Consider the following 20895-nt stretch of genomic DNA (forward strand, 5'->3'; position numbering starts at 1 on the left):
TTAATGTACACAAAGGTATTCACTATCTTTGCCTGAAAATTAAATTGAAGATTATAGGTATGTCAGGGTATTCTGTTAGAGGCTAAGTTTGTATTTTATTTCTCTTCTTAGGAAAATGCCTCAGATCGTTTAGGGCAGCCCTGTCTACCTTAGCACAGTTGGAAGGCGAAGGCACACCCTGTGCTCAGGGACTGATCTGTATTATTAAGTGTTGGGGGAGAGTAGCCACAACGATTGAGGAAAAATGTGACAGTGGCTTGCTCTCAGTGGAGGTCCTTAGACCTTCTGTTTGCAAAGGTTTTAAAAAAATATCTTGAACGGCCCATTGGAGAATGCCTGAGAATAGCTGAGGACCTTCCTTGTTAGGACTTTGGCATGCTGACCTGAGTCACCTGGGGATTTAGGAAGATTTCTGCCCAGCTGGCCAGGGCAGCCTCAAGGAGGCCAGCGGAGGAGCCTACCAGAGACCCTTGCTCCACGACAGCTTCCCACGCCATTCCTGCCGGCTGTGCCTGTAACCCTGGCTGCTAACGCAGGACGTGATGCCTCCCTGGCTCTCACACTAGTGATGGTCACTCTGGCACATGAGAGACAAAGGTTCCAAGGGGCGGAATGTTTAAGAGTAAGTGGTGGAGACCTCAACATCTGTCCACTGTATAGGAGGTGTCAGGTGGATAGGAAGACCATGGTTAATTGTCAATTTCATTTATAAAAATTTAAATCATATTTCATTAGTTAACTAGTGTCTGTGCGCGTGCGCGTGCGCGTGCGTGCGCTCCGCAGCATGCTTGCGGAGGTCAGAGGACAACTTTATCAAGACATATCAGTCTGGGGGATTGAACTCAGGTGAGGTTTGACTTCCCCCTGAGCCACCTCACTGGAGCCAAGTATCTATCTTTTTTGAGCTGAGTATGGTGGCATATGCCTGTAGTCACAGTGCTCAGGAGGCAGAGGCAGGAGAATCACGGCTCATAGTCCTCCATAGTGATTTTGAAGCCTGCCAGTGGTGATAGTCAACGATGATCGGTAACCCGGATGGATCTAGAATCGCCTGATATTTCTTCGAAGGATTATCTAGGTTATGTTAAGCCGGTGGCACCGCTCTAGGCTGAGTAACAGGGAGAGTGTGAGCTGAGCACCAACATTCACCCATCTCCACTTCCTGACTTTGCCTGTTCCGGCTGCCATGCACCTTCTTTTTTTTTTTTTTTGAGCTGAACCCAGGGCCTTGCGCATGCTAGGCAAGTGCTCTACCACTGAGCTAAATCCCCAACCCCGTGCCATGCACTTTCAAACTGTGAGCCCAAACAGACCCTTTCTCCTGTAAGCTGGACAAGTTGCTTCTCATTAGCTATTAGTCACAACCATTGAGCTACATAAGACCCTGTCTCAAAAAGACAAAATAATATAATCTAATAAAATACACACTTTTTGAGGTGAGTACTAATCACTGACTTAAGTCAAGGGCATTTCAGATCTTTCCCTATCTGAGTATGAGGGAATGTCAGCTTGGTGAGTGTGTGTTGGTTTGGATGGGTTTCTGCCCCTTGGTCCTAATGAAATATCAGCCTGGTTTTCCATTCCATACCCAGAGGGGTTCCAAGTCCTGCCCATGATTTTCAGTGTCTGGCATGGCTTGCCCTTCCCATCACTGCTGGGTGTGGCCCCTCTTCTACAAGCAAGGATAAAGGTGTAGGACTCAAGCCTGTTCTTGACTCCATCTTCTCCAAGCCCACCCAGGCAAGTAGAGGGACTTCTATCCCAGTAAACTCAACTCCAGGTTGTCGGTCGGATGTGCTCTGTGTTAACATCACACTTCTTCCTCGGCTGACCTTGGGTGACTCTTGGCCTCAGCCATTTTGCTCGCTCCCTGGCAGCACAGTTCCCGATCTCCTCATCCCCAGTCTCTCTGGAGCAAAGTGAATCTTCCCCCTCAGCTCAGACAGAACCACTAACTAGCTGACTAGTCAGATGATTGTCCCCTTCCACAACAACCTATTGGTATCTGCTGTTAGTTATCAAAGAAACCAGGACGGATGGCTAACTGAGGTGTCCTTTAGCACATCAAAGTGGATGTTGGCCACCAGGCTCTCAGCACTTGGCTGCCAGAGTCACCCTGGCTGGCATACCTCACCCCTACCCTAAACCTCTCCAGCCTCTGAGCTTCCCTCCCCTTCCCCCAGCTCCTCTGACGCCTGTATTACCAGCTATCCTGGCGATGTGTCCTCTGTATACCCAGCTATCCTGGCCATGTGTCCTCTGTATACCCAGCTATCCTGGCCATGTGTCCTCTGTATACCCAGCTATCCTGGCCATGTGTCCTCTGTATACCCAGCTATCCTGGCCATGTGTCCTCTGTATAACCAGCTATCCTGGCCATGTGTCTTCTGTATAACCAGCTATCCTGGCCATGTGTCCTCTGTATACCCAGCTATCCTGGCGATGTGTCCTCTGTATAACCAGCTATCCTGGCGATGTGTCCTCTGTATAACCAGCTATCCTGGCGATGTGTCCTCTGTATAACCAGCTATCCTGGCGATGTGTCCTCTGTATAACCAGCTATCCTGGCCATGTGTCCTCTGTATACCCAGCTATCCTGGCCATGTGTCCTCTGTATAACCAGCTATCCTGGCCATGTGTCCTCTGTATACCCAGCTATCCTGGCCATGTGTCCTCTGTATAACCAGCTATCCTGGCCATGTGTCCTCTGTATAACCAGCTATCCTGGCCATGTGTCCTCTGTATAACCAGCTATCCTGGCCATGTGTCTTCTGTATAACCAGCTATCCTGGCCATGTGTCCTCTGTATACCCAGCTATCCTGGCCATGTGTCCTCTGTATAACCAGCTATCCTGGCGATGTGTCTTCTGTATAACCAGCTATCCTGGCCATGTGTCCTCTGTATAACCAGCTATCCTGGCGATGTGTCCTCTGTATAACCAGCTATCCTGGCGATGTGTCCTCTGTATAACCAGCTATCCTGGCCATGTGTCCTCTGTATACCCCAATGTGTCCTCTGTATAACCAGCTATCCTGGCGATGTGTCCTCTGTATAACCAGCTATCCTGGCGATGTGTCCTCTGTATAACCAGCTATCCTGGCCATGTGTCCTCTGTATAACCAGCTATCCTGGCCATGTGTCCTCTGTATACCCAGCTATCCTGGCGATGTGTCCTCTGTATAACCAGCTATCCTGGCGATGTGTCCTCTGTATAACCAGCTATCCTGGCCATGTGTCCTCTGTATAACCAGCTATCCTGGCCATGTGTCCTCTGTATACCCAGCTATCCTGGCCATGTGTCCTCTGTATAACCAGCTATCCTGGCCATGTGTCCTCTGTATACCCAGCTATCCTGGCCATGTGTCCTCTGTATAACCAGCTATCCTGGCCATGTGTCTTCTGTATAACCAGCTATCCTGGCCATGTGTCCTCTGTATACCCAGCTATCCTGGCGATGTGTCCTCTGTATAACCAGCTATCCTGGCAATGTGTCCTCTGTATACCCAGCTATCCTGGCCATGTGTCCTCTTGGTTCTCCCATGTTCTCTCTTTGCTCTCTTTCTCTTCCTCCCCTGCCACCCCTGCCCTAGGGCCCAGTTCACTCTGGACCCTTCCAGATGCCTCTGGCTGTGCTCAGATCTACAACAAACCTCCTCAACCACACCTTGGAGCATCATGTCCTCCTTTTTCATCCATCTACCCCCTATGTTCTCAAATCTCATGTTTTTAAGGGGTTTTTCTCTACAAAGACAGCCACCCTCCTAAGAGGGTCCTTGCCTCCTGCTGGTACAGTTGCTATGCCAACTCCCTTCCCTATCACTGAGCATCAATTTTGGAAAAAGTCTGTCTAGATAAGAGCAAGTTATTTTTTGTTAGTTGTTTATTTAACTGACACTGATAATATCCACAGATATTTCCCATGTGTCTCTAGGGATGTAGCTGGAGGTTTTCTAGTGATGTCAGAGGTCAAAATGTTCACACCCTGATCCCCGATGGTAGAGCAAAGTCCACATCCAGTAGGGACAGAAAGGCAAGCCACACCAGACACTGCAGAAATCACAGGGAGTGGTTGCATTTGATCATACAAAGCAGTATGTTCATAGATTTTAGGATTGGAACACAGATTTCTGGGAGCTAATTCTCTGCCTCCAAACCTTGGTTGGGCTGCTGGGTCAATCTGCCACATGGCTAGGGAGACAGGGGATGTTTATAATCCCTCCAGTCAACTACATTGGAGACCCAGCTCTTGGGGGTTGGTCTGTGATCAATTGCCCCAACTGTGGATATTACTTTTCGGTTTCTAGAATACGTAGATGTCTCAGGGGCCTATAGCTATGGACCCAGCCTGAAGGAGAGGCTGCAGTTTTCCAGGCCTGTCTAGGGGAACAGTTGGTCGAGGTCAGCATCCATCTGTTGACATGTACCCCAGGGTTCTGTGGGTTTGTGAGCCCCTGGGTTATGTTAGGATGTCTGTAGACAGAGCTCATGTGCATGAGGGGGACTTGGGATGAGTGAGGAGCTGGATCCCATGGGAGGACTGCTTGGCAGAGATGTGCAGGGCTCACCTTCCTGTCAGGGAGCAGGCTGTGTCTCAGCACATTTTCTGCTGCTATAATGAAACACCTGAGTCCATATAATTTGTGAAGAACAAAATTCCATGGTTCTGGAGCACAGAAGTCTCAGCTCAAGTCTGTGGTAGATTTATTTTCATGGCAGAGTCCTGTCTTTGTTTATTTATTTTTTACTTTTTTTATTTTTTATTTTTTGGAGCTGAGGATTGAACCCAGGGCCTTGTACTTGCTAGGCAAGAGCTCTACAACTGAGCTAAATCCCCAACCCCTGTCTTTGTTTATTTTATTTTATTTTATTCTGGTTTTTCAAGACAGGGTTTCTCTGTGTAGCTTTGCACCTTTCCTGGAACTCACTTTGGAGACCAGGCTGGCCTCAAACTCATGGAGATCAACCTGGCTCTGCCTCCCGAGTGTTGTGAATTTTAAGTTTTTTTTTTTTTTTTTTTTTTTTTGGAGCTGAGGACCAATCGCAAGCACTCTACCACTGAGCTAAATCCCAACCCCTGTCTTTGTTTATTGTCATGACAGAGTCTATCTCCAAGATGGTGCCTTGAACATTACATCCATTGGAAAAGAAAGTTGTGTCCTCAAAAAGGGACAGAACTTCCTCTGGAAATCCCTTTATAATGGTATCATTTTATTCATGAGAAAGAGTTCTCATGACCTAAAGGATACCCAGAGGTTCCACTTCCTAACACATGAATTCTGGGTGACACATTCAGAAAACAGCAGGCCAGAAACCTCTGAGCTGCTGTTGAGGTGTAACAAATGATTGCTCATTGATTTCCAGCATGCAGTTTTGTACCAGGATAGGCACCAGTGCCTGTCTACATCACCAAATTGATTATACCAAGAGAGGCAGCAACAGAGTCTCCTAGGAACTTTATTCTTTTCGTTCCTGGGAAATTTGAAGACATCCTCTCAGGCCCATCTCAGACTGCCCACATTAGAAACTGGTTTAAAAGCAAATCTGACTGGTATGTGCCCTTGAGTACCAAACTTGCATTTTGGTACTTCCATGCAGTCACGACACCTCACCACCAGAGGGCGCCATCAGGCTGTGGTTCACCTGTCATCGCCGGCTTTCCGATTCCTTAAAGGCCGGCTGCAGGGGTCAGGCCTGCTCAGACCCGCTAATGTCCCAGGGAGGACTAGCTCGCAAATGCGTTCGTTCTGTTGGTCTAGTCCCTGCTCAGCTGTGGAACCAGTGTTTCTGCGGTGGTAGAACCTACTCAGCGGCGCTTCTTTTGTTTGGGATAGAAAAGAAATGGACAAAACAAAACACAACGGAAATATGGGTCAGAAATAGACACGACGTTCCATCAGAAGACAGGAGTCTGAAAGGCGGCAGGCAGCTCCCCTGCGTCCATTGTTTCCCTTCTCTTTTCCCTCTTTTCCCGGCAGCCCGTGCTTCCTTCCACTGAGAGCAGGGTCCGCTGCTCGGAAAGCCTGGCTGTCCTCAAAGACTCCTTCCTTCCTCTGCCCCATCCTCTCTGCAAACACTTCCCCTTTAAAATTTCAAATAAGCTATAGTTAACATATAAGTGTACCTGTTGGAAGTGTTTGACGTGTTTTAAGTTGGATGGATTTTGACAAATGTAGACACCATCCCACTGACTTAAAAAAAAAATCAGTATAGCTTTCATTATTTGAATTTATAATTCCTGTCTCATGTAATAGTCAAGATTATTCTGGTAAATAAGCCAGAGTAATAACAGGAGGAGACAGTGTAAATATCTCACATAATATTAAAGACTAAATATTTTTCCGGTATCATGCAAAGAAATATTGCTCAGACTGTAATTGCATTGCTGTGAATCAGTTCACATCTGCCTGCAACTCCTGCTGCAGTGAGCATGCTTAGTGAGGGTGCTTAGTGACAAGTAGTTTGATACATAAACATTTAAAATACATACTTAATGCCAGTCACGGAATTCTTGGTATAGCTGGATTTTTGCAGTTCTTACGGTTGACTTCTGCAGGTTGTAGTGGACTCCCAGGTATGGCCGGGTGAGCCAGGCAGTGTGGTGCTGTGCCCAGTTCTAGCCCCAACAATGGCTGGGTTGCAAGTGTTTACAGCTGGCAGGTCCAGGCCATCTACAGGCATGGCTGGCGGGTATGAGGGATGCAGGTTTGGGCAGCAGGTTGGAGTGTTTCTTTCTTCTTGCTTGAACACATTTGGCTGCTGTTTTAGTACCAGAGACTCTGAGGACTTCTCTAGAAGTGGGTTCTGGGCAGGAGAGGTGGCTCAATTGATAAAGTTTTACAAGCGTGAGTGTCTGAGTTCAATCCCCTAGAACCCATGTAAAAAAAAGCCAGGCCTCAGCGTGTGCCTGTCATTCCAGTGCTGGAGAGGTGGGGACAGGATCCCTGGGGCTTGCTGGCTAGTCAGTCTGGCCCAACTGATGAGCTCCAGATCAGCAAGAGGAGAGGGAGGTGACACTCCTTCCATCCTCTCCTTCCTGGACCTGAGTTTTCTTGCCTGAGACACTTAGACCCCGGAGGAGGTTTGGAGAGCCCTAGGCAAGCCTGCCTGCCCGGGACCTCCCTGATTGCACAGGTCATTTTTCCTGCCCACAGGGCTTTGTGGGAATTTTATATGAGTATTGTGAAAGGACCGATTTAAGTTTTTAGAACTGACTAAAACTCACATCCATTACTTCTACGTTTGTTTAGTTTAATTCTGCTGATATTGAAGACTTGGCTGAAACCACAATGCTTTATTTACTCAACAAACATTTTATTGAGTCTTTAAAAGGTCCCGGGGCTGAGGTGCTAGACATTCATTGCGAACAAGTCAAAATTCTGCCTCATGGCATTTCCACAAGCAGAATGTACCATACAGAGCAGAGAGAAACCAGAGCCACAGACAATGGTACCAGGACAACCTCAAGATAGCATGGGTAGGGAAGGCCCGATTGAGAGACGTGCATTTGGATAGAGAGAGATGTGCATAAAACAAGTTGGTGGATTTGTCCGTGGCAGAACACTTGAGACCGTGCACTCTATCAAAAAAGGGGGTTTATGCTGTTTGTTTGTTTGTTTGTTTATTTAAGACAGAGTCTCCCAGAGCCAAAGATGAACTTTTGCTTAAACTCCTGACCCTCTTAACTTCTCCTCCCAAGGGCTAGGATTACAGGCATATACCGCCACACCCAACTGAAAAAGGTTTATTTATTTGTTCTTTTAACTCACAGTTTCAGGGACTGAACATCTGGGATCAGTTGGGCCCTACTGTTCAGCCTCTTATGAGGAACGCTTTGGCTGTGACACAGCAGGGTAGGGAGGGAAACGGGGAGGGCTGCACGTGGAAGGGCCAACTTCGTAGGTGGGGCGGCCTTACCTTTTAATAGCTTGCTGTCTTAGGAGTGGGAGAGAAGCGCTGGCCTCTATGAGAGCAGCGGAAGGTAAGGCCTAAGCACCTTCCTGTATCACGCGGAGGTCCCACCACCTCTTACACTGCCACACAGGGGACCCACCCGGAACATCTGTTCTTTGGGATACCTCTGAATCATCACCAAGACACAGCAGTAAGTGACTGGATCATGATAGTGTCTGAGGAAACAGCTGCCCGGAAGGGGATTGACAAATGCAGAGGCTCTAGGTGGGAGGGGTCACGGCTTCTACGTGGAGAAAGCAGGGAGAGCAGGTGGACGAAACCTGAGCAATGGATGGTCAAGCATGCATAGGGACGGGACATGCATAGAGTCAGGATGGACAGCACCAACAGTTTGCATTAGATGAAGGGAGCAAGTAGAAGAGATGGCTTCTGGTTTCCTGCTGTGGAGACACAGATGGCCTGAAATAGCTGGATAATCTGGGGGTAACCAGAGCGTCACAACTCTGGCTTCAGCACCCTCTGCAGAGCAGCCCCTCATAACCTTGTTCTTCACTTCCTGAGTATGCCAACTGACAAGGTCCATTAGGGCAGCTGACCCCCTGCAGTCCTCTGACTGACCTGTCATCCTGTCCTCTGAGCGATAAACTGCAGCCCAGAGGCCGGGATATCTGCCCCGCCACACAATCTCCAGGTGTTGGTCTTAGGGGCAAAAGGTCACAGAGACAGTCTCATCGCAGCAAAAGGCACAGAGTCGGGTGTGTGGCTAGGAGACACCAGGGCACAATGCAGGCTGGGTCTAGACCTGTGACTTGAGACACAAGTCACACACCACGTATTTTTCTTGCTTGAAGTGTCCATATTCAGTAAACTTTTCTCGGTATCGTACAGATCACCACAGTCCCGTTTACGCTGGATTCCATTCCCCACACAAAAGAAGTTCCATATCCGTTCGCAGCCTCCCTGCTTACTGCCCTCCATACCGCCCTCCGTGCTGTTGTTGGACTCTGCGTGGGTTTGCCGAGTCTGGCCTTTTCTGTAAAAAGAGGTATAGACCAAACAGACTTTCATCCTTAGCCTGATGTTCTCAAGGTTTATCTCTGCAGTAATATAAACCATTTCTTTAGATTCTTTAATTGCCAAATGCCGTTCCTTTGTATGGATGCCACACATTTTATTTATCTATTCCCTAGTTGATGATTGCTCAGATTTTCCCCACTTTTTAATGATGAACAATGCTTCTTGGGATGTTTGTATGTGTGCATATATATCATAGGTCCTACCGGAAACATACAGGAAATCAAAAAGTCGTAGTTGCCTCAAACGTGTGCTCTTGAGGGAACTGCCACTGTTGGCAGACATCCTTCCAGGTGTCTCTCCAATTCCAGCCTCAAAAAATGATCCAAACCTTTGCCTTGAGGAAGGCCCATGTTCCTCAGTCCTCATGGATCCTGGGAGAGGCATTGGCAGCCCCTGAGAGGAGTTTCCCAGAAGGTAAAACAAGGTAAACTAAAATAGCAGGGTGACCTTGGGAGGCAGAGGCAGGCAGAGTGCTATGAATCAGAGGCAGTCTGGTCTACATATCCAGTTCCAGGCCAACCAAGGTTACATAATGAGACCGTGTCTCAAAAAAAAATTATGAAATAAGATAGATCTGACAATGTCCATATCAGAAAACAATTGTCTTGAGAGTTAGGGTGAAGGAGAGGGAGGCTCAAAACACCGGGATTCTTCCAGCAGTGACTGCACCAGGTCTGCAGAGACAAGACACAAATCTTTAATTTTGGTGTTTGTTTTGTGTTTGGAGACAGAGTATTGCTATGGGTTTGAAGTTGGCTTTGAATTCACTTTGTAGATCAGGCTGGCCTTGAACATGCAGCAATCCTCCTGCTTCAGTCTCTCAAATTCTGAAATTACAGGTATGTACCAGCAGGTGTGGCCTAAATCTTTGGTATTTTTCAGTCTGTGAGAACTGGGGATTGCTTGTTACCATACCATAACTTTATATATCTTTTCTAATACATGTGTTAATATCAAATATTCATTACTGACTATTAATATTAAAATACAAGTCTAGTATATAAAAACCCTAAAAATATAATTTATTTTCCCAACATCATTATTAATCTTCAGAAAATCAGAAATGGTGAAAAAGGATTAAGATTTGTAATACAAAAGTCAAAATTTATCGGATATTTACAGTGTTCTCATCCTATATAAATAGGCATTAATCTTATTTTCAAAGCATCCATGTTCCTTTATACAATCGATGAAAACATAGAAACGGATGGTTTAGTGCGGTAGGTAAGTACTGAGACCACACGCCATAAACTTAACACCACAAAGAAGCCAAAGTGACCCCCTGATAAGGTGAGGTAGTGAGGCTACCACAGGCCCACATTCTGGGGTATGGATACAGCCTTACTCAGAAAAAAGCATTCAACCCTGCACATGGATTAAAGCGGCAGAGACAGTAAGTACTAGGTAGATGGTTCATGCTGATTGTCACCTTGACAGCCTAGGAGACAGCACAGCTGTAAGGCTGTCTAGAATAGCATGGCCTCTGGGTGTGCCTGTGAGGGATCATCTGAATTGAACTGCTCGGGGCAGGAAGACTCATCCTAATTGCCTGAAAAGAGAGAAGGGGCGCTCATCATTGTGACCACTCTCTGCTTCCTGTCTGTGGATTGATGCTTCCAGCTGCTTCAAGTGTTTGCCATCATGCTTTCCCTGCCATGATGGACTGTACTTCAACTGTGAGCCACAGCAGGCCCTTCCTCAAATCGCTTTTGTTAGTTATGTTATTGCAGCCTCGGTTTCTGATTCCTGGACCTGATGCCTTAGTGAGACTTCCATTCCCTGGGAGGAGGAGGGAGGGGAGAAGGAGGTGGGGGAGGAGGGAGAGGAGGAGGGGGGAAGGGAGGAGGAGGGGGGAGGAGGAGGGGAGGGGAGGAGGAGGGGGGAGGAGGAGGGAGAGGGAGAGGGGAGGAGGAGGGGAGGAGGAAGGGGGAGGAGGGGGGGGGGAGGGGGAGGACAGACATGAGTTAGCTTGCTTGCTGTCTCACCATCTGGTACCCTCAGTACGTCACAGTGATGCACAAAGGTCCCAGGTAGATGCCATTTCTATGTCCTCAGACTTTCCACACCCTGCAATAATGAGCTAAATAAATTTCTACTCTTTATAAAGTAGAACTCTGCTTGATAAAGCAAAATACTACTCAGATGTTCTGATGTAATGACGGAAAATAGATTTATACACCCAACCAGTACAGTTTTCTCAAACTAGATGTGGGTACTCAGTCTGCCATCCTGCCTCATTGCCTTGCCTGGGACCTCTTTTCAAGGCTCTGACTGTGTCTAGACATTGTGTCCTTGCTGATCACCTCCATGGCCTCCTGGCCAGCACAACCTCCTTTCCTACCACCTGTTCTCAGGGGTGTGCCTTGCGAAAGAAGCAAGCACTGGGAACCAGTCACTTGGCTGGGGACCTAGAAATGTCTGTCTCCAGCACCTCCCCTTCTATGCCTCGGTACCATGGAGTGCCACATTTTAGAATTACACCTTCAAAACATTGGAATCTCAACAGATACAAAAACATTGGAATAGAATTACACCTTCAAGAAGGTCTGATTGGCTGCGTCTCTCTTTCAGATATTTGGGGAGCCCAAGGTCAGATTCCTGGGCTTAGTCCTGCTTCTGCTGGGACCAGGGACCAGGCAGGCTTGGGAACTTCTCTATTGTGCACCCTGACTCCCTTCACATCTGAGGGCTTCAATAAAGACTTTGGTCTAGGTTTCTCTACACTGGTGCGTGTGCGTGCGCGTGTGCATACCTGTGCATGTAGGCCATAGGATGTTAGGTGTCCCCATCTACCAATATGATGTTCAGGGAGGGTCTTTCATGAACCTGGGGCTAGACTGGTAGTCCACAGCCCCAGCAAGTCTTCCTGCTTCAGTTCTCCGGAGCATGGAGTTACAAGTCTGAGTGAGGTCATGATTGGCTTTAAGGTGGGTGCTGGGCACTTTAACTCTGGCCCTTGTGCAGCAAGTACCCTTGCTGGTGGAACCCTTTCCCCAGCCCTGCAGACAGATTTCGAAAGTCTACTCTTTAACTGTCCTGAAAGCAAGTGTGAGTGAACACCATACCTCACTCGCCCTGTGCGTTCACCTCCTGAGAGAGAGCCTCTGCAGAAGGTGTCCTCTGGTACACCAGGAGGCCTGAGGCCTTTTAGAACCGGAACTTTCTGGTTTTCGGCTGTACTTTGGGCCACCTCACCCAGCTGGCCCTGCTCAGGGGTGTCTAACACTGCCAAGGGTCCCTCCTTGTCCCAGAGGTCCAGGACCCCAGCCAGCCCCATGGCTGAGGCCATGTCTTCAGATACTGGCAGTTACTGTCTCCCATGTGGGAGAGAAGCCGCAGGTCTCCAGGCAATATGAGGTGGAATGCTGGGAGCCAGGAAGGAGGCAGGACCCAAATGGGAAGCTTAGAGCTCTTGGGTTAGCCCATCAAGGAATACCTGAGCCTTCCCAACGTCTCCAGTTACTTGGCAAATGCTTGTCCATCCTTCTTGCTTTCTAGCAGAATTCCCAGGCTGGAATGGTAACGTCTCTCTTGCTACAAAGGAAGCAGACTCAGGACTTTAATTTACTCCCTCTTTGCTCTGACAAAATGCCAGCCAAAAGAACCTTGAGGAGACAAGGGTTTAATTTTGCCTTACAGAATGAAGGTTCAGTCCCTCGTGGGATTCCTTAGGGAGCAGTCAGGAAGCCAAGAGAGATGAATGTGGGTGCTCAGCTCACTTTCTCCTTTTTCATGTGTATGTATGTGTCTGTGTCTGTGCGTGTGCCTGAGGAGGACAGAGGGTGTTGGATCCCCTGGAGCTGGAGTCACAGGAAGTAAGCCACCTGAGGTAGGTACTGAGAATCAAACTTGAATCCTCTGCAAGAATAATATACACTCTTAACCAATGAGCCATCTTTCCAGCTCCCTTTCCAGTTTTTTTCCATCTGGAAGCCCAGCCTGTGGGTTATCCCACCTCACTTAACCCATCTAGAGACTCACAGACATGCTTAGAGGTTGATTTCCTAAGCGGTTCTGTAACAGATCCTGTTGATACTAACCACCACGGGAGAGCAGTTGTCTAGTGACATCTAGGACCCATGGCAACAGGTTGAGGGTCTGGCCTCACTCATGAGGGTTGACATTGCCAACTGTGGGCCGTGCCTATTGTTTGGGGGTGACACACGGAATGAGGACAGTATTTGTGGCTATGACTCAGCGCTTGCAGTCCTCAGTGACTGGCTGTCCCCAGGGATTTTCATTGGAAAGCCCCTTTTGTCTCCAGTGGTAATTCCCTGGATCACAGAATTCCTGGCTCCTTCTGTCTGGGTTTGGAGAAGAAGCACCTGCATCATAACCACGGAAGCCAAAGTACGGCCACCTGCCTAGCTAGCTCTTGTCACCTTCAAGGCTCTGGCATACCCCTCTGCCTCTTCGGGTAAGAGGTGCCCACCTGCATGGCTAGCTGAGGCACTGGTAACGGCTGGGATGCTGCAGCCCTCACCCTGACTGACACCAGTACTGGGTCTCTAGCCCTAGATGTGGGAGCGAGATAGCGGCAGGAAGACAGCCACACCCATGATGGTCAGTTGGCCCCCAGGAGGGGATTGGGAATGTCCCCTATGGCCCTGGAAATTGAGAAGATGGGAAGGGCTCCAGCCTTCTCCAGCTGGGCTGCATCTTATTTTGTTGGCCACCCAGATCTGTGAGAACCTGCTGCTGGAGGGCCACCTAGGAATGAAGGTCATGGACCTGGGTGGCTGCAGAAAGATCAGGTGTTACCAGGTACTCCCCCAGTGACAGTAGTCTCCTGGAACTTTTTGGCTAAACCTGCTGATCCCATGGCACAGGGCCACACACGTTCCCAATCCACCTGGTATCATGATGTCACAAAGAGGTTTTTGCTTTTTATTCTTTCCCCCTAGGTCTTGTTCTGTAGGCCTGGCTGGCCTGGAGCTTATTCTGTACACCAGGCTGGACTGGGGATACAGGACTGGGGATACAGGAATGTGCCACCACACTCAGTTTGGAGGCGCTTTTATGCCTCTGCCTTCCTCTTATGGGGTCAGACATCAGGGAAGTCGGCACAGCCCTATCTTTGAACAGAGAATGTAGTGAGATTGCCACTGAATTATTTAAAGGTTTCCTGCTGACTTCAGGAAAAGAGATTCTAATCTAAATTATATTCATAAATTCCAAGTCATTATTCATAATTTCACACTCAAAGCTTAGGAACTGTGATTGTTAGCAGGCTCCTCACAAAGCACACCCCACGGAGCACGTGTGAAATCTGGCCATTCCTGCTCATTCTCAGTTGTGTGGCCTAAGGTACCATCTGGCCACCACAGTCCTTATGGGGTTCTAGGAAGCTGCCCACCAAGGCTTTGGAAGCACATCTATAGAAGAGGCTTGTAGATGGCAACTTGAAAATCCCATGAGGCAATAGAAACCTCACCCCCAAGACAGAGGGCAAAGTTGGTGCAGTTTCTTCTCACAGCAGAGAGAAGGTGGGATGGAACTGGGGACCCTAAAGCGGTTGAACCGACTTCAGCTTAACTCCTGACATCAGCTTCCCAGTCGCTGGGGCAGAGCTGGCACTTAGCCTGCAGTGGCCCACACGGCCAGCCCAGTCCTGAGAAAACAACTTCAGTAGATAGATGGTAGCTAGAAGAATAAATCTACATTTTACCAGCTTCACTGAGGGTTTCCGACACAAAGAAACTCGGAGTTGGGGACCTGACTGGCAGATCTATTTGGAGGCCCTGACTTCACATTCTCCCTCTGCTCAGCCTAATTTTGAAATGAAAAGCAATGAATAAATAAAGACAGTTTTCAAGATGTTCATGGAATGGCTTTTTTTTTTTTTTTTTTACATTTTTTTCAACTAGTTAGGACAAAACATTACAATGGTTGCCTTCTTTCATTTAGTTACATAAATAAAATTTTATAAATATCTCTTTATAAACAATATAAATAGCTTTACAACATAAATACATTTATGCATGACGTGAATTTACAAACAGCAATGGTTTACAGCTGGTTTTGTCAGTCACTTTAAAAACTGTCCCTTGTCATCAAGTCGGTGTAGGAGCGTGTGTTTCATGTATATAATATATATATAATATATAACTTTTTATTTTTCATTTTCAAAAAACCCCCAAACAATAAAATCATACCCTCCCCTCCCCAAATAATAATAAAACAGCTGGTGTTGTGTATTGCCAGTACCAGGAGGAAAAAATAAAAAGAAATGTAAAAAGCCACATTGCGTTGGAGGTGTTTCCAGATGCTGGAGGCGGATGACCAAGGATGACCTCAGCGCACAGAGCAGCTCCCAGTCCTGAAACACAAAGTGGACACAGGGCACTCAGTTCTGGCCTCTTACAGGCTAGTTCTAGAACCTTCACCCATTTCTTACAGTGGCATGAGGCAAAGCACCTGTGCCTTTGATCTACAAGTCCTTGATTGACACTGGCTGGCCCAGCACAGGTGCAACCATAATGTCTGCCAGACCCCCCCCCCCCCCCCCCCCGCCCACCAGCCACCCCAAGCTCTAACTATAGGCTTTGCCCTCGGCAACGGGTGAGACACACTGAGGAATCGTGGGGCCCTTTTCCAGCTCATTTTTGCTATAACATAAAGCCTCAGGCAGTTGCTTTCATCTGGTTTTGTGTCTGCTTGGCCATGTAAGGGCAGAGAAAAGAATATCTCAAGGAGAGTGATGGTTGTCCTATTCTGGGCTCAAATCCTCGCTTGGATTTGACTTCCTGGATGGCCCTGAGTAGCTTTGAGCTCACCCATAAAATGGGTAATAGCCACCTCTTAGAGCTGGCGCTGGGATTGAACAAAGGGCTACATATTAAGCATCTGCAGTGTCTGGGTCACAGCTACTAAGCTATGCAAAGAGCACTCCTTTCCTAGTTAGTTTTGTCTTGGAAACTGGATGCTTCAAGGTCCCCTTCAATAGCAGGTGAGCTGGTGTCTAAGCAGCCCAGGCAAATGCACAGCCATGCTGGGTTGCTGGGTTTGAAGGATGAGACTAAGGTGATGAGCACTGTACTCAGTCTCCACTAGTGGTTATGCAAGTAGCCCATGTTCTGAAAAAAGGCAGACAGACATGCAGGGCCCTCCTGAAGACACCACTCACAAAGGAGCCTGGCTGTAATGGTCTGAGAAACTCTCTCTACCTGGCTTCTCTGTTTGTTTCAAGTGTGATGCTCCTGGGGCCCAGGGGCAAAGTGTCCGTTGAGGTCTTGGCCACACCCGAGACTCTGTCAGTAGTGTAATCAAAACCTATAACCATCAGCGACAGTCATTATGATGGTGCTTGGAGTCAAAGTCAACCTTAAACCTAGGCGCTCTCCACTGCTCAGTTCTACTAAGAGACTGCAGGGTTCCAAAGGGTGATCTCTCTGCCCTCTCACTGGGGATGGGATAGGGAAGGCCAAGAGAACTTGTCGGAGGCTGCTGACCTCCCCTAGTTGATGGGGTACAGAAGCCTTAATTGTCTCAATTTCCCCTCAGCATTTCTCACCACCCTGTGCCCACAGATGCACAAGACTAAACCCAGGTACCTTCAGGGAGTACATCTCAGGCTCTCACCCAGAGGTTAACTAACTCTGAAGTCCATTCATACAGAGCAGAGCAAGAGGTACCACAATGGCAGCTCCAAGGCTTGCCCATATGCACCAGAATCACTTCTGTCCCTGAATAAAGGAGAGTAGAGATCCTAACTCCCTGCAGAACTGTGGCAAAGTATGAGGCCTGCTTGAGCCTGGGTGCAGAGAGGAGAGGGCCTGACATCTAGAGCCAGGGGCGCTTGGTAGAGCTCTGAACTGGGGCATGTGTTTCTCTGGTCATTGACCAATATTTCAAGATCTTTCTGGGTATGATGTGTGTTGCCAAGGGCCTGTTCCTAAGTTATTCACAAATTAATATGGGACACAAACCAGTTCATAAAGTGCTATACTTCTATGAAGGTCTCTCGTGCTGGAAAAAAGGCTCCTGTGACATGCCAAGGAGCTGTTCCTGGTCCCTACGGGGGAAAAGACCGGCCACTGGCCTCTGGGTTGAGGAGGGCAGTCTGGTTGAGGACAGACAGGGTATGGGACAAGCAACGGCAGCTGGTGAGCCAGAGCCAAATCTAGAAAGCAGTAGGGGCCTGCCTATCAAGCGGTCATCTAAGCGAGGCTCTGCCCTGTCACACCATCAGGGATGGAGAGAAGGAAGAAATTCAGTAGATCTTTGGTAGTAAGTCACGGGCCGCCGCACATGGGGATGTTGGTTAGATGAAAGTTTCCAGTCTGAGTGAAGGGTAAGAAGGCCTGAAACAGTCCAGAGCGCCATGTAGGCGGGGGGGACAGGGTTGATAAAGAACTCATCTAGGGCAGACCGATTTTGAGGTTAGAGCAAGAAATAAGATCTAACTTGTTCCTTTGCCTCTTTTTGAAACAGGGTCACAAACCCCAGGGTTCATCTCGGAAGCCCCAGGGCTGCAGTATCAGGACCCTGGATAGACCAGTTTGCCCACAGTTGGGTTTAGAGCTGGGGTAAGATTCAGAACACCCCGGGCAGAACGGTATCCTGCTGCTGCCCACAAAGGCTCCTCTCTCCACTGTGAGGAGCAGGCCTACTGCATGCCTGCCTCACTTCAGGGACACTGCAGGCTCAGAAAGGCGTCCTGGCACTTGACGGCCTGGCTGCCGGCGGAGCTGGCAGATAAACTTACTCTGGGTTGGTGGAACCCCTTTCTCTCGCCCTTCCCGGGATCTCTCTAATAATTTCCCAGTTGTCTGAGTTGGGGCTAACATTGCTAGCTGGCCTGTGGTCCAGAGTGGGGTTGGGGCCCACTCTGTTAAGTTAAGCCTGTTTCTGCTTTTCTAGAGGAAGCCAGATGGGGTCCTCCAAGGCCGAACCCAATCTCTGACCTTGCTTGCCCATGTTCTCTGACCACCTCATTTTTTTAATCTGTAAGATGGGATAAGTGAGGTAGCAGGCAAATGCCTAGCTTACACTTGATCTCATGCCAGGATAGGTTGGGGGAAGGTCACAGAGCACAAGGACCAGGAGGAAACCAAACAGCCTGCGCACGCACGGCGGCGGTGATAGCACTCGGTTCTCCCTGCAGAGCTAGGCGGGCTGGGAGCGTCCCTTGGTGTTACTCACCGCCGCCAGGGGTCGCTGCACTAACATCCCAGACCGCTCATGGAGCCGATCCGGTCCAGCTTGAGGCCAAAGCAACCTTTGGACAAGCCCTTCTTGTTGCCGCCTTTGTATTTGCGCGCGTTGGGATGCTCGTGCAGAAGGCGGGCCCAAGCAGCCCGGGACTTGGTGTCCACGCGCAGGTCCCGGAGCAGTCGCGATCGGTCTCCTTTGAGATTGGCGCCCCCGCCGCCTGGGGTCTTCTCACCCTTTTTCTGATTGCCACCAGCTGCCTGGGGCTCCGCCAGCTCCTCCCCTGGAGGGGTTCGCGGGACCTGTCGGAGAAAAGAGTGGGCAGGTGAAACAGTGCACCGATGTAGCGCAGGTGACTTTTTGCGGGCCCCAGAGTGGCGTGGCCCTCCCCAGCCGTGAGCGCGCCCCCACCGACGCGGGACAGCTCAGTCCGGCATCCACCTGCCACGCAGCCCTTGCTCCTGCTCCTTCCGGGAGCCCCCTAGCCCTTCCCATGCCGCTTGTCTTGCGGGGCACATTGGGGCACCGGAGATGTGCACGACATTCTCCCGAAGCTGAGGAATGAATCAGAGAAGTCCTAGCTTTGAGGGCACAAGTCTGAGGGATCTGCCTTTCCGGGCTCTCTGCTGCCTCCTGCGCGTCGCATCCTCCCACGTCCCTCACAAGCCCAGCGTCCCCGCAACAGCACCCACCTTCGGTGGCGTCCCTGGCTTGGCTTCGGAGGGCCGGAGTGAGAGTAGCGTGAGCATCAGGGCACAGGCGATCAGCTGGGAGAGGTGCATGGTGCCGATGGGGCCTAGGGGTGCAGACGGTCTGCAGCCCGGACGGCCGGTGAGCAGTCCGACAGGCGGATGCGGAGTAGGCTAGCTAGGCGAGCGCAGGTCCCACTGCTGCTCCGCGCCGGCTGGGTGCGCTCTGAGTCCGTGGCTCCGCTGGTGCCTTTATAATCCAACCTGCCGCTGATGTCATCTTCCCGCCCACCGGATAGCCAGGGCCAATGGCACAGCACACGCAGTTGAAGGCCGGGAGGGGGCTGCGGGGGCTCCCCCTTCTGCCCCCACCCAAGTCCCACCTCCAAAGGATCCCGCGGCTGGACCGGCTGCGCTCAGAGCCACAAAGCGGCGCGGACAAGGGAACTCCATTTGTAGAATGCACTCGCTCTAGTACTCAGGCTCCTGGGCGTCCAGGGCGCTGTGTACTGGCTGGGTCCTCACTGCCTGCACTGTTCTTGGTATGCAGCTGTATTCCTCTTGCAGGTGCAAAGGCTTAGAAGAAATGTCCCTAATGCAAAATTATATAGGTAGAAAGTTGGTGCAGCCCGAAATCCAAGTAGATCGCCCTGTTTCCAAACTCTTCATTAACGCCTGTGGACACATGCTAGCCAGGGTGGAAACGCTGACTCCCTGGCCCCCAAGTCCTTACACTGAGGAGGCAGAGGATGGAGTCTAGAGATTCCTAGTGGGAAAGCTTGCGTGTTGTGGCTGTAAGGGGGAGGTGTAAGCCTCCAGTACCAACCAGTAGTCACGAGTGCAAGGATGCCACCAATGAGCCAGGAATGGGTGTGCGTGTGTGAGTGTGTGTGTGTGTGGGGGGGGGGCGTTGGGAGGCTAGAAGGCAGGTGGTCTTCCTTCAGTGGTGTGCTGACCCTACATGCAGGTGGGGATGGATGTCTACTTTAGTGTCCTGAACACCACAAGAAACTATAGGCAATACTGGGCTTTACCCAGTTCCAAGTCTTAACAAGCCATTGTCACCATTGAGTTTGGGGCTGTAGAGAATTGTTTTCTGGCTATGGAGACCAGGCCATTTATCCCTGCCGCACACAATTTCTCTCCTTGGCCTGGAATCTTGATCTCTCAGACTATGGGAAGCCCTGTAACTTAGCAGCCGCTAGAGAGATTGTAGTCTCAGGATTAGAGTGATATGCAGGAGTTTGTGTCCTTCCTGCTGAACAGGACTCAAGCTTGAGAGAGGAAAACAAACATTCACAGGGTCCCTGCGGTCTCTGGAAGGGAAGAACCCTGGGGAGGGAGTTAAGAGGCAAGAGGCAGAGTTAGTGTCTTACAGAGAGAGGGAGATGGAGGACCATGGGAAGATCACTGGGGTCACCATGATCTGGAGGACAAAATGTTCTGGAAGGTACAGAGCAAGAGAGGGCATAGTGACTGCACTGTCCACCTCCTTCTTCCTTGTCCCCCCCCCCCCCCCGTGGTACCCCGGAGTCCCCAAATGACGACCACAAGCTCCTTCCAGGCTTTTGTTTACGAAATGACTCACAGTGAAGCCTGATTTGGGTCAACATATCACCTGGAGGAAGATCTGGACATCAACTTCAAGTCCTTTGAAGTCCTGTGTCAGCTCTGGAAGATCGGCTGCCCACCTGCAAGCTCTTCCCACATGTCCTTTCTACATTAATACTCAGGAAATGCCCCCTCTGTTGCACTTGAGGAGGAAAGGGAAGCCAGGAGGGAGAGAGTAGGCTCTTCAGCTGGCTTGTGGGACTGCTCTGGCCTAAGGGGCAGAAGGGTCCTGTCCAAACTTGGAGACAGCAGTTATGTCTTATACCGTCCCCTATTAAGGGTAGGTTGGGGGCTTTCAGTCCTGATGGTTACCTCTTTTCTAATGTCTAAAGAAGGTTTTTTTCCTATCTTGTATGTCCTGGGCATAATTGGTGATGGCCTGGTAAGCAGGAAGTCTTAGTAAAACTGACACCCTCAGTCCCATGCCGACTACATCCGCCTTCCACTCTCCAT

General features: G+C 49.6%; 1 protein-coding gene across 1 annotated transcript; it reads right to left on the minus strand.

The window, feature by feature from the left end:
* Positions 1–14797: 14797 nt before the first annotated feature.
* Nppc (natriuretic peptide C) lies at positions 14798–19076 on the minus strand. The gene is made up of 3 exons (XM_036173496.1): positions 18835–19076; positions 18134–18444; positions 14798–15308 (listed from the first exon to the last, which is right to left on the minus strand). The coding sequence occupies exons 1-2, from the start codon at positions 18922–18924 to the stop codon at positions 18154–18156; spliced, it is 381 nt and encodes a 126-aa protein (XP_036029389.1). The 5' UTR covers positions 18925–19076; the 3' UTR covers positions 14798–15308; positions 18134–18153.
* Between the last annotated feature and the right edge of the window lie 1819 nt (positions 19077–20895).

The sequence above is a fragment of the Onychomys torridus genome, chromosome 23 (genome assembly GCF_903995425.1).
Source record: "Onychomys torridus chromosome 23, mOncTor1.1, whole genome shotgun sequence".
NCBI classification, from domain to species: domain Eukaryota; kingdom Metazoa; phylum Chordata; class Mammalia; order Rodentia; family Cricetidae; genus Onychomys; species Onychomys torridus.